The 18190-nt window shown below is 39.0% G+C and overlaps 1 protein-coding gene across 5 annotated transcripts in view; it reads left to right on the plus strand.

Moving 5' to 3' along the window:
* The window catches only part of SGCE (sarcoglycan epsilon), a 72868-nt gene that overhangs the window by 25786 nt on the left and 28892 nt on the right, over nt 1–18190 (plus strand). For all 5 annotated transcript variants that reach the window (XM_084785776.1, XM_084785778.1, XM_084785777.1 and 2 more), the window contains 4 exons: nt 2044–2166; nt 3467–3624; nt 8866–8938; nt 13405–13603. In XM_084785776.1, coding sequence (XP_084641902.1) covers nt 2044–2166; nt 3467–3624; nt 8866–8938; nt 13405–13603 — 553 coding nt within the window. The remainder of the gene's footprint in view (nt 1–2043; nt 2167–3466; nt 3625–8865; nt 8939–13404; nt 13604–18190) is intronic.

An 18190-nucleotide genomic window follows, 5' to 3' on the forward strand; every position in this document is an offset into this window, starting at 1 on the left:
GTGGTGGTGGTGGTGGTGGTGGTGGTGGTGGTGGTTACTTTGCTTGTTTTCAGACAGGATCTTGTTGTTGTTGTTGTGGTGGTGGTGGTAGTGGTGGTAGTGGTGGTTACTTTGCTTGTTTTCAGACAGGATCTTGTTGTTGTTGTTGTGGTGGTGGTGGTGGTGGTTACTTTGCTTGTTTTCAGACAGGATCTTGTTGTTGTTGTTGTGGTGGTGGTGGTGGTGGTGGTGGTGGTGGTGGTGGTGGTGGTTACTTTGCTTGTTTTCAGACAGGATCTTGTTGTTGTTGTTGTTGTGGTGGTGGTGGTGGTGGTGGTTACTTTGCTTGTTTTCAGACAGGATCTTGTTGTTGTTGTTGTTGTGGTGGTGGTGGTGGTGGTGGTTACTTTGCTTGTTTTCAGACAGGATCTTGTTGTTGTTGTTGTGGTGGTGGTGGTGGTGGTGGTGGTTACTTTGCTTGTTTTCAGACAGGATCTTGTTGTTGTTGTGGTGGTGGTGGTGGTGGTGGTGGTGGTGGTGGTGGTGGTTACTTTGCTTGTTTTCACACAGGATCTTGTTGTTGTTGTTGTGGTGGTGGTGGTTACTTTGCTTGTTTTCAGACAGGATCTTGTTGTTGTTGTGGTGGTGGTGGTGGTGGTGGTTACTTTGCTTGTTTTCAGACAGGATCTTGTTGTTGTTGTTGTGGGGTGGTGGTGGTGGTTACTTTGCTTGTTTTCAGACAGGATCATCTTGTTCTGTAATCCAGGCTACCCTGACCAGGCTAGTCTTAAACTCAGCCATTCCCCTACCAGTCTCTTGAGTGACAGAATGACAGGCATAAGCCACCACATCTGGCTGTTCCATAGACTTTGAAGTTGGGTTTTTAGTGGTCAGGTTCTGGATACATGAAAGTACAAGCCAAATGTTTTAGTGCATTCTTTTTTGGGGAAAGGGCAGCTGTCCTCAGAACATGGGACAGGTTTTTCTCAGAGGAAAAAAACATTTTGTGGGAGTTCTGTTTTTTGTTTTTCTTTTTCTTTTTCTCTTTCTTATATTAAAAACTTTACTGTCAGTCATCTGGATACCTAGAGCTTTTAGCAACTTTGTGAGCTTGGTGTGAGCAGTTTTGGAGTTCCTAAGGTTAATCACCACATTTACAAATCCATCAATGACTAAGGGAAAGAACTTGGCTGTTAGGGTTTATCAGTCTAAAAATTGCACCTGCTGGCCAATCATGAAGCTAAAATCCCAAAAAGGTGACAAGGGTGATGACAGTAATGTGTTGGTGGAGATGATGATATCAGAGGAAAAATAAGACGGAGAAACTAATCAAACCAATTTGGCCATTTTCGTGCACTCACGTCTTATGTCCTAAGTCACAATGAATCATGAAATTGGTCCCATTTCGCCTAAAGAAATTATTTGTCCAGAATTGCATCGTGTAATTGTTGCTGCTGATTTGGGAGGTAGCAGAATGGGATAGATTATACTATTTTAATTATTGGATGCCTAAATCAGGAGACATGAAATAAAGTTACTGTCTATAAAAGGTTTTAAGAATGCGTAGAGAAAGTGGTGCATTTTCCTAAGCATAAGTGAGCTTCTGCATGCATTCTGATGAGGCTTAGGTATGCTCACTCGCCTCTGTTTGGAAAGCAATAGCACTTATTATTTTAAAGGTACTTTGTGTATTTGCTTTTTAAAAAGTGAAGGGGGAAAACTGTAGTAGTCATGAAATTTGTCAGTTCTTATTAAATGCACTACGTTGGTAACATTTTTGAACAACAAAAAATCATCAAAATGATATTTATGTCTTTATGCTTAATGGAAATTAAAAATACTAAAAGTAACATGTGTCATTTTTATTTGTGTAATGTTTTCTAAACACAAGTCGGAAGATCTTCGTCCTAAAATTGCTTCCTTTTCAAACAAATGTGCACTAATGGTTCTCTTGTGTGTTGTTTTGGTTTTCTCAGCAATGTCTGCACAGCGAGACTCGTCTGCGCTCAGTTATCAAGGGTGGCGCTTATTATCCTCTGTCTCTTTATTTCCCTTTGCTTCCAGTGTACACTCTTTTCTCCAAGGTGCACTCGGATAGGAACGTGTACCCATCTGCAGGTGTCCTCTTTGTCCATGTCTTGGAGAGAGAGTACTTTAAGGGTGAATTCCCACCGTATCCAAAGCCTGGTAGGTTCTCTGGAGGAGGGAGAAAGGTTAAATAACTTCTTTCTGTTTACTGCGCAGACCTGGGAGATAGAAAATGAAACATGATTAACACTGTTTAAAATGATCTGGGCACACGAAAAGTTAGTTGCTGTAGGATCTTTCTCAGTTTGGAAATTTTACTGTTAAAGGAAATAATTTTTTGAATTTTAGAGTGCTTATTTCTGGAGTTTTAGTGTTGACTGTTATATCCCTGCCTGGTAAATGACCCACTTCTAATCACACAAAAATAGTTACCCAATTATGATTTTCTATACTATTATTTAGTTTATTACATAGTACATTGATTTTTTTTTAAAGAGAGCTATACATTTGCCATGTAAAAGAATGAAATAAGGTATTAAGTGACAGTGTTTTAAAAAGCTTTTACCGTATGATACAATTTGATATAACTTCATAATAATGTAATGATGATTAATTTTCCTTCAGCATAATAACAGTTATTAAAACATTTAGTTCATTATTTGTGTAAATGTGTTATTTTAAATTATCACAAGTGCTGTCATATTAATAAAGATATAGAAAGAATAGTAAGGAAACATTAAGTAATAACTCTTAAGTAACAAATATGACTTCTGAAAATTAAATTTTGGAAGAATACATGTTTAATATTAGAATTAATAAATATTCTTTTGTGGATTATATGAGGAAGTGCAGCTTATCTGACATTAATAAATGTCCTATTCTAGTAGTAAAAATGTGTCTTTTCTTTAGTTATTTTAAAAGTATTTTCTTAAGAGTTGTTTCATTTTTATAAAACTGCCTTCTGGACAGCAGTTGCTACATTTAAGAAAGGCATGTAGTAATGACACATTGTGATACATTTATAATTTTTTGGCCACTCCTTAATCTTAGACTGACAATCTTTGGAGATCCGTGAAGGGAATGGCTCTCATTACCAGGTGAATGAGTTTTGGGAGATATTTGTGAATGGTAGTTGCTGTCTCACTGACAAAACTGTCCTCTTGTATTCTTCTCAAAATATATCCAAGAAATTTGTTTGAATCTATTATATTCATTAGATCTCTAGACAGTTTCAACAACCAAAAGGATTTTTTTTTTTGTTACCTGGATACCTAAGTAAAAATTTTCAGATGACGTGTGTGTGTGTGTGTGTGTGTGTGTGTGTGTGTGTGTGTGTGTGTGTTTAGTTTGCTGCAGATGTCAATTGTTTTTTTCAGCTGGAATGTTTTTATTGAAACTACCAAAGAAGCATGCATGAAAGTAACTTGTTTTATGTCTTAATACTCTGTTCCTTATCTAGGTGAGGTTAGTAATGACCCCATAACATTTAACACAAATTTAATGGGTTACCCAGACAGACCTGGATGGCTTCGATACATCCAAAGGACACCGTACAGTGATGGGGTCCTGTATGGGTCCCCAACAGCTGAAAATGTGGGGAAACCAACTATCATTGAGGTAATTTATTTTGAATAAGCTATACTGTGTTTTGTTAATCATTTGTTTTAAATGTTGAAACTGAAGTTACTTGGCAGTTATTTTTAAGGTTTTTTTTTAATGTACAAATGTACCCATTGCTGTTAGACATATATTTCTTTCTATAAAGTTTGATATTTCACTATTTATATTAAAAATGATAAATGAAATTAGTCAAAATTAAATGATACTTAAAACAAATAGATTGTTATAAATTCTATTTGATAAGATAAATGCAAACTTAAAACATTTGTTCTCTATATTTAAATTTTTATTTCGGTTATCTATATGTGTGTATATTTGTGTGGGTGCACATGTGCCACGGTGCCCTTGTGGAGGTCAGAGGACAGCTCTCAGGAGTTTCTCCCTCTAATCTGCATGTCCTAAGGGGCACACTCAGGGCTTGGCAGTAAGGGCAGTTTACCTACTGAGCCAAATTGCCAAGTCAATCCTACTTTTTTAAAATTAAAATTTCATGCTTACTGAAATAAAGTCATTATTAGAAATCTTAATTACCAAACACTGCAAGCAGTGACTAGTGTTAGAAGGACAAATGACAAGTGCATTCAGCCATGTTGTATGGTCTATGGGATGAAGATCTGGGAGACAAAGGCACACCTACCCAATGCTGTTGTAGCTGCTGTCATCAGAAGCTTCTGAGGAGTCCAGCTGACACAGTCAGGGAAGCCTTCCTGGATAGAGGAAGCAGCCCTTCCAGATTTTGGGAATAGGGTTTGGGGCTCTAACTTACATAACAAACACATGGAGTTCACCTCCAGCACTGGAGAAACCAACCAACCAACCAACCAACCAACCAACCAACCAAAACAACCATCCAACCATCCAACCAACCATCCAACCATCCAACCATCCATCCAACCAACCAACCAACAAACAAACAAACAAAAAGCAGTAAAAACACGAACATGCAAAAACACATACAGACACACACACAAACAGATCAGGGAGGTGTGGAAAAATTTATGCTCTCAGAGAGATATGCATGTGGTTAGAAGTTAGGGTGCATCCCAGGGGACAAGTGATAGGAGCACAGGTTATCAGGGTAACTAAGGCAAGGCCCCAAGAACTATGGAAGCTGTGATGATGTAGTTAGCTTACAGTCTAAAGCCTTTGTGATGTTCTAATTCACCAGTGTTTTCTAGTATGTAACACAATACCTAGAAGACATTAGAAATGAATGACAGTAATGATAGATGATAATTTAAGTTAAATTAATACTTCCCTTAAAAGTTACAATTGAAAAATAAAGGTGTCTCACTACTTATAGGTGCTGGGAACCAAACTCAAATCCTCTGGGAAAGTAGGATGTACTCCTAACCACTCCCTTCTTTGATCTCGTTTTAAACAAGGAATCGAAGGGTTCTTCCTTAACCTGATATTCCTTTCCCCAAAAGAATAGCAAACATCATTTATACTCAGTGGAGAAGCACTGGAGAAAGAAAGTTCACTTAGATTCAGGAACAAAACAAGAATGGCATCCTCTATGTCTTATTCTGGAGTACATTGAAGTCATAGCTAGTGAAGGGAAGAACATACATCAAATCCACGATGATTTGAAAGAAAGAAATTGAACAGCCAGTAGTATACAGTCTATAGACTATTGAAAATATTGTGAAAGGCTAGCCATCAGCTGTAGGATAAATGTAAATGTGGTCGCATTTCTGTACATGAATAAAAAGCACTGAAAAAAATAGATGTTTCAGAGAAGCATGCATTTTCAATAGAGAAAAAAAATTATAAAGTACCATGAGTAAATATAATACAAAGTATATAAATTTGCATAAATAGGTGGTAATTTTTTTGTAATTTCAGTAATAGGAAGATAGTATCCTAATGTCATTGTTTCCCCCTAATCTATGCCTTCTGTACAATGCCAGTATAGTTTCCAATGGCTTTAAAAATAGAATTTGACCTTTTATAGCATGTATGAGGGGTTATATGCTAGAAATATCTACGCCCTAATGAAGAAGTACAAAGGAGAAGGTTTCTTTTCCCTCATGGGCATCCAGATTTCCATAAACCCATGGTCATTATCACAGAGTTGTAGCCACATGGGACACAGGGATGAACAAATGAGCTGAGGGCTTGAGTAGCAAGGCCGGAAGCATGGACTGCACAGGAAACAGTGATAGGTACTTGAAGAGCTGGTATCACAAGTCATAGGGGGAAGGAATGTCTATTGCATAGCTAGTGTTCAGAAAAAATTGTTAGCTGTTTGAATTCGATCCTTCATACCAACCAAGGAATTAGATCTGTCATAACAGACTCCAGGCACAAATCTAGGTAAATTAAGGATGAAGTGTGAAAAGCAAAAGGTTAAATTATTATATTAAAACACAAAAGGCTCTCTTATCAACTTGGGGCCTAGAATATATTTCTTAACTATCACACGCTTATTTTTTAGAGAAGAATATATCATTCTTACTGTAATATTTGTAGACTGTTCATCAAAGGAGATTATTTAAAATACAGGCTAAAAAAAACAGGAGAAGATATTTGTGTTGCATATGCCTGACTATAGGGTACTTGAAATGGAAACGAAATCCTCAATTCAATAAGAAAAAGATATTTTACTGAAAAGGACACACAAATACCCATGAACACAAATCAGAGGTCTTTTCTTATCAGTGATGAGGAACATTCATCTTCGCAGCAGAATGAGGATTTTGCCATCAGTGAAATTACATTGCAGGTGAATATGAGAATGATGTAACCACTGTGGGGATCAGAACAAATTGTCTCGTGACTGGGATTGAGTGTACCCTCTCACTAAGTAGTCCCACTTAGGGGTAGGTATCTACCCAAACAAGTAACTTGCAAAAAACTCACCTGAAGGCGTGTCAGACACGCTCCGCAAACACTGCTCATAAAGCAGAGCACTGGCACCCCACAAACAGCGGAGACTCAAATGCTGTCAGCAAGAACTAGGTAAATACATTGTGTTGTGTTTACATGGTAAATATGAAGAGCAGAAATGAGCTGAGGCTTGCCCAGCACCGTGGATAAATAAATGTTTTTAAACAAAGCTTTGAATTGAGAGGTACGGGGATGAACCAGGAGACTATACATGCATGGCATGTAGATTCCCAGTTTTGTAGTGTTCAAAAGCAAGCAAGCTAAGGGATATATTTTAAGTCAACATGTTTTTGTAATAAAACTACTTTCAGTAAATGATATTTAAACACCAAGTTTACAATTTCAACTACTGCTTGGAAGCAGCCTGGGGCGAGCAGCAATGTGAGTCCAGGTGAGTTCAAGTGACTCTTGTGAGTCACTGCAGACAGGAAATGTTAGAATCTGTGTCAAGTAACATGCTAAAACACTGCTGATGAAAACTTAGCACAACCTTTTATTATTTAATTACATAAATTCATGAATTAATCTACTCAGTAACTATGTATCTGAAATATTTAGATTTTACACATCTGAAATTGGGTAGGCATTATTTTAAAAGCAGAGAATGAAAAAGCAAGCATCCCTCTCATGCTTTGATACACTTCACATCTTTTCAGTCAGTAGAATTTGACTGCGGTCATTACAGTACGTGAATGTCTTATTAAAAGTAAAAGAAAACAGGCTACTTTCTGGGACAGCTATTAAAATTAAACGTTGTATATACATTCAGATGATAAGATTATTCCTCCTAATATGAGATATCTCTCACTTCCCCAGTATCCTGTGATTAAAAAATAAGTGAAGAAACTTACTACCATTTACAATACTTACAATAATTAAATTTATAACAAATAGGGAGGGTTAACCAAAAATACTTCTGTCAATTTAAAATGCCCATTATCTTTTCTGAGCCCAAACCTCGCTGTAATAACATATTGGAGATGATCAGCCATCTTTTTTTCCATTGAATATATGATTATGATTATGATTATTTGGGGGAGTAATGCAACTTAGTTAATTAGTATATATTAATTATATTAATTAATGGGAGCAGGCTAAACTTTTTAATTACAAACACTCACAAGGACAACTTATATTTTATTTTTCCATTTGCCTTTTTGGGAAAATAACTCCTCCTCACTCTTGTTAGTAGCTAGTCTCATGGTCACTATTTGATAGGAGCCTCACTGACCATGTGTCTGCGAGGAAGGAGGTGGCAGATCTAATGACATTTGGCAAGCTGGAGAGAAAGAAACTCCCTTAACTCTGTGGGTCAGTGTGCTGCTCAGAACAAATACTGCCAAAGGTTTGAAATTATTCATCCTCCAATTCTTACTGTTTTAACCCCAATATTCCTAATGATTTGAACTGCTTCTCTAGACCCTCCTATTGATATGTCAACCTCTTTGGTGCTTGTTCAGTGCACAGGCGTCTCCTAGTAGTTGGAGCCAGTTTTCTCCCACTCTTCTATTTTGATGTCACCTCCAGCTGCAGTCACCGCCAGAAACCTAATGCTGGGACTCTTAAGACTTTGACACAATCATTTGGTTTTGTTGAGGTACTACAGATGGCTCTGCCCCACTTAATAACCTGTTACAAAGTTAATTGCCCCTTGTGTTCTGAAGCCATGGCCTTTGCTTTGCCTGTCTCTGGTAGCCCTCTCTGAGTTGACTTGGATATAAGCTCACTGACCCTGAAATGTTTACTAACACTTGACTGTATGAAAATGCTGACTTGTGGTTTTCGAGCATGTGCCCTGAATTTCATAGACTATGAATCCTGCTGCTTTACTCATCATGAGGTGTATTTACTTGGCATGGAAGGGTTATTTATGACGCCTTTTGACTGTTGCTCAGTTAGCACTAAATTTAATGGAGGTGCACTTGGTTTAAAGTGTACTCTTCATGCCGACTCTTAAACTTACAAGCATGAGCACACATTTTTAGGTTTTGTTTTTGTTTTTTAATCTTAGTAGTCATCAGTAAGCCACTCGTAATGGTTCGACATCTTCTAGTGGCACCTCTACATTGCCTCCTGTGCACAATGGCTTTCTACAGAAGAGTCGTTATGTACTTTACCTTTATGTACCTTACCTTTGTTTTAGCATGTTAAATAGACCCAGTTAATTATTTTTCCTATAATATTGCTAGAAGTCCTGCGTTCTTATTGCAAAGGAGAGAAAATGTTCTAGGCATATCAACAAATAATAAAGGTGAGAAGGACAATGATTTGTTCTCATGTTGTCGTTAATGAGTTGCGTTTTACAAAACAGTTTACTTTCTAAACATCCGTTTCCTTTTCTAATAGATAACTGCCTACAATAGACGTACCTTTGAGACTGCAAGGCATAATTTGATAATTAATATAATGTCAGCAGAAGGTAAGTATGGAAAATGTGTTGATCATTTCTTATAAGAAATGTGTTTATAAACATACAATTCATGTAGCCATGGATTGTAAAGTACCACATACAATGTAACTGATGATATAATAAAATGTTGGAAAGTAAAATGTCTAAGTGATTAGAACTCTTTATAAAAAGTGGTGTGCTGTGGGGACAAACAGAGCAGCAGATGCCTTGCTGACTTCAAGCCTTGCTTCCGCAGCAGTGAAATGGTACTAAGAAGAACCTCCCTCCAAGTGTGGTCTAAAGACTGACAGGTCTAAGAAAGCAAGGTAGTTATTAGCTAGTCTGATGTTCACAGTAGAGTGATAGGAGGTAGTAGTTTAGCCGCATGTGAAGATAAACTGTGATTTGGGGACTTGAGGTACACAATTGCTAATTAGCTAAATTTGTTCATTATGTCAGTAATTATCAGACTCCATCAAGAATTTAGAGGGACACATTCACTCTCAATGATTTCCTGGGGACTTCCAAGGTCAGGGACACAGGGAATATTCTAAAATGTATGCTCTCAAATATTTTGATCGTATTTTGGCAAAGAATAGGAAAGGTGTCCAACACTTAGCAAGGTTACCAACTTGAGAGGAAGAAGGGCAGGGGAAGGGTTCATGGGAAGGTAGCTGGGAGGAGCTGGAGGGAGGAGGGGGGAAATATTACCACCCCATACCCAAAACGTGAGGCATAAGTGGTTTGGCTCTGTTTTGTTCTTGTCTCAAAGTAAGATTTCTCTGGCTGTCCCGGAACTCACTCTGTAGACAAACTTTCATTGGATCATTCCCTGGGTGCCTTTACATTACCAACTCTAGACAGCTATGCCAGGTTAAAATGTAAAGTGTCATTTACATATGAAAACAAGTGCAAGGTCTGGTTTTATGGGCCAAAACATAGCATCCCCTCTCTACACTCTCACCCTCCACATGCTTTTTTAGCCATCCATGGGTTAGAGAGGTCTTGACTTTATTAGGGTTGGATAGTTATATCTAGTTTAAGCTGTTCCTCTAGAATTGGGAGCTGTAAATGGGCAGCATCATCGTATTTTCCCTTTCCTTTCCATTTGTGGATTCAGGGCTGGCATCACATGGTTACAATGTGGTGGCTTTGAGCTTTTGGACCTTATAATTACAAGGCTCAAAGACACCAAGTCTTTGTCAAATGTGACAGACTGGAAGAGATCCTGGTCTACAACTGGACCTTCCTCTTTCTTTGGTCTGGTCTCTGCTGCAGAAAGTGAGCACTCAAAATCTATTATAGAAGTTACTGTCACGTGGGGATCTATATACATGTGGTTCCTGCAGGAAGGGTGCTACATAACTGGAGGTCAGAAGTAAGTGCTAGGGACTGCTTTCCTGCATGATGTAGTTCAAAGCTGTGTTAGCAAGAGTTCAGGGATCCCAACGAGTTTGAAAAATCACTAAACTATAAAGGTCATACATTTGTCCTTGTCAGTCTAGACAAGATTCATAGGCCCTTGAGAATGAGCATCTTTGAACATGGCCTTCACTCATGCTATTTGTCCAAGATAAGGTTGAGAAAAAGGAATAACAACGCTGTAAATCAGAGTACTCATGCTCAGCCCAGCTCTTGGGCCAGCTGTCTTCTACACCGAGTGACCTAATGGGAAATTAGTCATGTAGCCTCACACAGCATGGTGCTCAAGGAGAGTACAGAAAGTGAATCCCTAAATTGGGTTTAGCACCTCAGAGACCTGCCGCCAATCTGTTGGCCTACTGTTCTCTTGGCCTCTTTGATTTCCAAATATAGCAGGCATGGGATTTCCCCCGAGTTAGAAAGCTCCTGTGACTCATCCCAGGGAGACCTGGCAGGAGTTGTTGGCCCAGTAGACAGCAGGCAAGCTGCACAGCCCGAGTCTTGGCAGGATATGGTAGCAACCACAAGGCCTTGTAGCAGAGCTCAGAAGGAACCACAAAGTGTGGCTAAATGGCTTATGAGGAACCGCAGAGTGGTTTCTGCAAAAAGTAGCACTGAGTGGAATGGGCTAGGGTGGCTGGAGGCTTTCTATGTTTTTATGGAAACATGAATGTAAAAACATTTAGGGAAAAGAGGAGCTGCACACGTGTGGCATATCAAAAACTAGAGTTTCTATCACTTATAAATATTACATCATTGACCAAGACACTGTTCTTCATGATTCACTTATGTGACTCTCTCTAGGTATGGGGAGGAGTGTCACATGATTAAGCTGCTATAGTATGTGAAAAGAAACTCGGGTTGTGTAAACTGAAATTTAATTTGCAAGACAAAGAATGAAGAGACCTTATGTTAAAAGACTGCAGATGGGCTATGCACTGAATAAATCTAGCAAAACCATAAGGTGAATCTGTGCTTGCAGGAGACTAGGAAAGACTCTTCTGTGAGGTGGGCCTTACAAAACTATAGCTTTAGAAGTGGTCACTGCCTGCTACATGGCTCCGGAGAAAACTTTGCAGCTAGAGCTGGCTTGCTCACCGAGTCTCTGGTATCTAGAGTCCATTATTATCAAAGAGGCTTCTAAGAAGTGAGGTCATCAAGATATCAGGTGCTTACTATGTGTTTTTATCTTCCAGTTATTAAACAAGAGTGGCTTAGTTTACAAATTCATAATTTTTGTTGAGCAAAATTAGAGGATCTATATAGTATAATTAGCATCAGACGCATGAAGTCTGTTTAGAACTCAGAAATATTCATATAACCAACCTTTTCATGTTAAAATTAGAATATTTTATAAGTTTTTTTTTACCATATGTTTGTAGTCTGCCGAGCATATTATAGACACAGTTTCTAGCTTAGAGAAAAATTGGATGGCATAAAATAAAATTACTGTGTGTTTCTGATCATATCTAAAAATAATTTTCCACTGAAAGTATAGGGGGAAAATACAAGATCCTGATGACTTTCCTGCCATTATAATCTACATGAATACCTTCATTTTTCCTGTTTTTTTTTTGTTTGTTTGTTTGGTTGGGTTTTTTGTTTTGTTTTGTTTTGTTTTTATTTTTTGAGACAGGGTTTCTCTGTAGCCCTGGCTGTCTTGGACTTGAACTCACAGTGATCTGCCTGCTCCTGCTACCACTCCCAGCCCTACATTTGTCCTATTTTAAAAATAGTTTTTAAACTAACTCATTATTGCAGAAATAGTATTGTATAAGAAGAAAACATTTGTAATTTTAAAACTTATGTTATAACTATAACATAAGAAAATTGTTACTAATGCAAGAATAACACTTGAAAAACTGAATTTTTTTCTTTTTCTTTTTTCATTTTTTTGAGACACTGTTTCTTTGTGTAGCTCTGGCTGTCTGGGACTCACTTTGTAGACCAGGCTGGCCTTGAACTCACAGTGTTCCTTCTCCCACTGCCTCCCGAGTGCTGGGATTAAAGGCGTGCACCACTGCCCAGCTTGAGAATATTAGGCTTGTTTAAAATATATTATTAAAAAATTAAGGAAGAATTTTAATGAATTTTTTTGGAAAGCAAAAAAAGCTCATGAAAATGATAACTATGAAACTATATAAGAACTTTCTGAAATATCTAGCCAAAGAGGTTAGAGGCAAATTTTAGAATTCTTACTAGTTGTATAATCAATATTATAGGCGGAAAAAAGTAATAATTTTTAGCATGTTCTAAGCAATATCATAAATATTATAAATTTAAAACACGGGCTCGGTCAGTTTTTCTTCCTTCCTTTCTTTCTCTGGCTAAATACTAACATTATAAATTACCTTCATAAAACATTGATTTTATTGTATTATAGATACAGTTCCGTTTCTAATGTATATTATCTTGTTAGGCAATTTCATCAGTTACAGAGAAAGTCTTTGAAACCACCGTAATCCCTTAGTATCCACCAGAAACTGGCTTCTACATTGCTTTGGATACTCAAACCCGAAACCTTGCGAATCCCTTAGATAAACTGGCATAGTATTTACATATGGCCTACACACATCCTCCTATGTATGAATCATCTCTTGATCATGCATCATACCTAGGTAGTGTAGATTCTATATAAATAGTTGACACATTGTTCAGAGGATGATGAGAAAGTTTATACCTATTGAGTATGCGCATGCACGCACACACACACACACACACACACACACACACACACACACACACCTTTTTACTTGAGACAGAGTCTCACTATGTAGCTCTGAGTGTCCTGAAACTCATTATGTACTCAACAGAGCTCTGCCTGCCTCTGCCTCCTGAGTGCTAGGATTAGAGGTGTGCGCCACTGTGCCCTGCTCAGCCATAGTTGTTAAAGAATGATTTGGGATTATGGTTTGTTTAATCCAAGCATCTGGAGACATACAGATGAAGCTCTGATTGTTTTGTTGTATTCCTCTCTACTGCCATCACCATGCCAGCACCCAACAAAACTCAAATCGTTCCCTTGAAGAGACTGCTTCATTAAAGCTATGCCTATCCCCTTTCATCAACACCAGAATTCCCGTTGCCGTATCAAGCAGAGTTCTTCATCAAAAATATGAACGTGGAAGAAATGTTGGCCAGTGAGGTTCTTGGAGACTTTCTGGGGGCTGTAAAAAACGTGTGGCAGCCGGAGCGCCTCAATGCTATAAACATCACGTCGGCCCTAGACAGGGGCGGTAGGGTACCGCTTCCTATTAACGACATGAAGGAGGGGTAAGACAGCTTTTATCTCATTGCCTTAAATGCGGATTTTTAAGTATGGTAACTTTACCCAACTTCTTATAGATGGGAGATAGCCTATTGTGTTTTTCTCTTTAATAAGAAATAGATATTATGATGATATGAACGTATAAGCCATTTTCTATATTGACAAAGAGATGGTGTCAGTGGTTCCTTCTATCACAGCACCCAGGTCCCATGAATCTCATTGTAGATCAGCATTGACATCATAAATTATAGCACTAAGCCTTTTGTAACTTCAGAGACAAGCTGATTATTTAGGGCCATGCATTTCAAAGGCAATGGATGCCCAGTTATCAGCTGGAGGACTCCCCGCCCCGCTGGAGCTTTATTCTAGGAAACTATTTCTTCGCCTTTCACATTCTTTCCACCATGTGTTGGTGGCTGATGGCTGAAGTGGATTTGAAACGTATCCCTGTGACACTAAAGCCAAAAGTTTGGCCTTGTCACTCACAAGCTTGGTGACATTGCACAAATGTGGAACCCCTCTGTGCCTCAACTTCCTTTTCTGCTCCAGCGGGGATGGCATTCTCTCTCAAGCTGCTTCTTTTTTTAAAATGTATTTTATTAATTTATTCATATTACATCTCAATTGTTATCCCATCCCTTGTATCCTCCTATTCCTCCCTCCCTCCCATTTTCCCCTTACTCCCCTCCCCTATGATTGTGACTGAGGTGGACCTCCTCCCCCTGTATATGCTCATAGGGTATCAAGTCTCTTCTTGGTATCCTGCTGTCCTTCCTCTGAGTGCCACCAGGCCTCCCCATCCAGGGGACGTGGTCAAATATTAGAGTGATTAAATGAGAGAGTGCATTTGGGATGGGTGTGTCCCCTCCCAAGCAGCGCAGAATGTGACCCGTGTAAGGAAAGACATTCCTGTTGGGTAAAGCGAAAGCAACGGTGTCAGTATCACACCGACAGGTCCAGCTCTAATTTCTTATCTGTAGACTGATGGAGAATTGCTTCTCCCTCAGTCCTGCGAGAGTGCAGTACACAGAATAAATCACAGTTCGCATGCCAGAGCCCCCTCCCGGCTCTCCCTTCTCCCATCATCCTGGGAACACTTCTATGCAGGTGATATCTAGGATTAACCGGGATGGCTGGATTCATAAGAATCAGATTTCAGGGTAGCTTAATAGAGAACTTGTTTGGTAATAACAGAGAAGATCACAAACACACATAAACGAGATCTGAGAGGGTAGGCAGGAGACAGGGGGAAGAAGCAGTGGCCTGTGAAGCTCAACTTAAAATTTCAGAATTAAGTTTTATCTTGAATGTTATAGCAATGGATTTTGAAGTCAGTCAAGCACACATAGAAGTGCTTGGGGGAAAATGGTGGGCTTATCTCTCGTCTAAGTGCTGGTTGGCTTCTTATATGAAACATAACTCTAGAGGTTAAATTTTCACTGTGGAGTTCCAATTTGGATCTCTTTCCCACCGAGTAAATTAAAAAGCATAACTGTGGAACAAGGTGATCAGGAGAATCCCCTGAAAGCCCCGTCCACACATGCCACTGTTTTTCAGCAGTCCCCTTAATGTGTTTCAAGATGACTGTTAAAACAACAGCCAGAAGGAGTTTGGAAGCAACAGCAGGAGCCCCAGGCACTGACAGTTATACTTTTCTGGGCTCACCCCTTCTCCAATCAGTAGCGCAGACTCTGATCTTAAGATGCCAAGGAAACTAAATTGAATTAAGCAGCTCACTAAACCAAACATTCCAGCGGTGCCCAACCTAAGCATTATTTAAAATGCACATGATAGATAGGTTACCGGCCTCTGATACCCTCGAGAGGTTTTGAGCTGGCCCTAAGCATGTGACTCTAAATTAGGAACAGAATTTTGGCCCTCCAAGTCCTTGTTGAGAGTTCAGTCATTAGCTAACTGACCCGCAACACCTGCTTTCAGGGCCATATATGCTGTCAGCTATTTGAGAGAGCCTGCCCTGTGGCATTTATTTAGACTCTTGTCTCAGATCCATGCCCAACTTGAAATGCTTTCCATGAGCCTTAATTTAATGTTAAGCCTCAACCTTTGCAAAGTACGCATAGGAGAAGACGTTTAAAATAGTGTCTCTATAAACTGTACCGAGTACCAGCCTTCTTCCTCTAGTATCTCCCTGTGAGCCCCGGTGAAATAAGATCCCACTTGAGTTATAAGGCAGGAGAAAAGTGTGTCCCTAGGAATGATTTTGTATATTTTCTTGAGTTGATGAATAAAATTGTGATAACCAAACTATCTTTATCTGCATTGCCTCATGGCTGCAAGGAATCCCACACTTTCCTCAGCTCTACGCCTTTCTTTCTTTTTAATGATGCATAGTGTATATATGTAATTCACTTAATGCGCTTTAAATGATGTATACTGTGCATATATAATTCACTTAATACATTTAAATGATATATAGTGTATATATAAAATTCACATAATATACTTTTTGCTCTTGCGTTAAAAAGGCATGAGCTATAAATATACTTAAAATGAAATATTGAAAATATAAACAGGGAAGGACAGACTTAGCCAAGGAATTTCAGATATTGCTTTTCTATAATCTTATTTAAAAGTAATATGTATGCTTTGGTGATAATAATTAAGAAACTAATAAATGTGTTCTTTTAATACTTAACATAAATGGGGCTCCAAGATTTAAAGGAAAAAAAGATCTTTATGAAATTATTATTTTTTTTTTACTCATGGCAGCCACAATCTACTAACAACATATATATTTTTTTCTGTGCTTGGCATGTGTAGTGACATAACCAACAGGTGGTTTAGAGTATCTCATCATAGTGGGCCCTTTTATGCCCTTCTACAGCCCCAAGTGCCATTAAGCGCCAGTCAGTGGAGCCCACTGTGTGACATCCCAGCTCATCCTCCGTGGTGAGCATTGTCACATCTCTACAGAACCTACTGACAGCTTTCAAACTTCTTCTAAATCAAATTAAAAAAAAAAAATTATAAAGCCTTATTCCAAAGTGAGTAAGCTTCTGCAAAGGAAGCCTGAGCCCTCTGAAAAGACTGATTTCACTTGCCAGGCTTATAACCTCAGAGGCAACTGTGCACCCACCCTGCTACTTTTGTTCCTGACTTAGAGCCAGGGGCGAAGGACTCACTGATGTATTTAGCCTGGGATCAAGCTGGTGGAAAGAGGAGCAGGCTCATATTTCATGCTAGGCATATTATAGCTGCCAACCACGGCTGAGTGATGTGGTGTAAATGGTGACTATGAAGGGAATGATGGGGTGTGAAGATTAAAGAATATGCTCACTTTTCATAAGAGATTGTCAAACCTCTTCCCTCTGGTGACCAAAGCGTGCAGATGTAGCCTCAGTCAGTGGCAGAAAAACTGTCCTCATTGATTCTCTGGACCTTTCCATAAAATGCTCTAACTGGCTGGGTTTTGCCTACAGCAAAAGCCTCAGTGAACAGTTGAGGAAGAGCATGTATGTCAGGGCTGCCAGATACTGTTGTGATGGAAAGCCATGATGCTGGGCCAGTCAGTGCTCAGCCCTGAAATTGTCCTCATCTTTTCGCTTGTCCATGAGTGTGTGTGTGTGTGTGTGTGTGTGTGTGTGTGTGTGTGTGTGTGTGTGTGTGTGTGTGTGTTCAGTCCTCAGGAGCTAGTCACCTTGTTCCTTTGAGACAGGGTTACACTGGTACAACCCTGCTGATTAGGCTGGGCTGGGTGGACGTTGAGCACCAGGATTTTATGTGTCTCTGCTTCCCCAACATCATGATGGCTATAATAGAGGATGATGAAGGCTGAACCACATAAGGCATAAGATTTGCCAAAAGTTGGTTGGATATTGTCCTGAAGCGAAGAGATCTTTGCATCAGGTTTATTACATGTAGTGTGGAGGGAAATGAGAGCGAATGTAAGAGTAGAAATAGTTGTGCAGATTTGTGACAGCTCAAGTGCATCACACATGGAACTTTGGCCATCCAAAAGCCACAGAGCACCTCTCTCTCCTCTTTCCCTCAGACTCCTGTTACTCTGTACTAATTCTCACAGAATTTACAGCAATCCCGTTTCTCAGGTCTCTGAGAACTAATGATGCTCTTCTTTTTGGTAGTAAGAAGGTGCTATTTTTAACCTTTTTTTTTAAATTTTTTTTCTATTTTTAATTGATATGGGAGAGTAAGTTCACCACACACTCAAAGCTCTGGCTTAAAATGCAATCTTAATCCTATTTTAATGTTAATATCTGGGCTCTACTTAGTCCCTTTGTTATATATCTTATAAACAGTTTTATAAATTGTTAATTTTCACCTCATTTTTAGATTAATTACTGTTGTATACAGAACAGAGAAGTGGGGTAAGGGGCAAGAGAGGAGATGGCGCTGCTTTCCCTGGGAGCTCACATTCCCAGGTGACATGTAGCATACATAGATATATGCTCACATTGGTTTGGGTCTCTTTTGGGCACAAGGTTAAGAGTCAACTGTATTCTGTAGGGGAACAATTAGGGAGAACATATATTCATGGTAATCCCTGTCTTGAGGTTGATGTGAAAGACAGTGGAATACAGTTGTTTTCTTGTTTCCTGATTCCTCACATTAAA

The sequence above is a fragment of the Acomys minous genome, assembly GCF_964271855.1.
Source record: "Acomys minous genome assembly, chromosome: 6".
Taxonomy (NCBI): Eukaryota; Metazoa; Chordata; class Mammalia; order Rodentia; family Muridae; genus Acomys; species Acomys minous.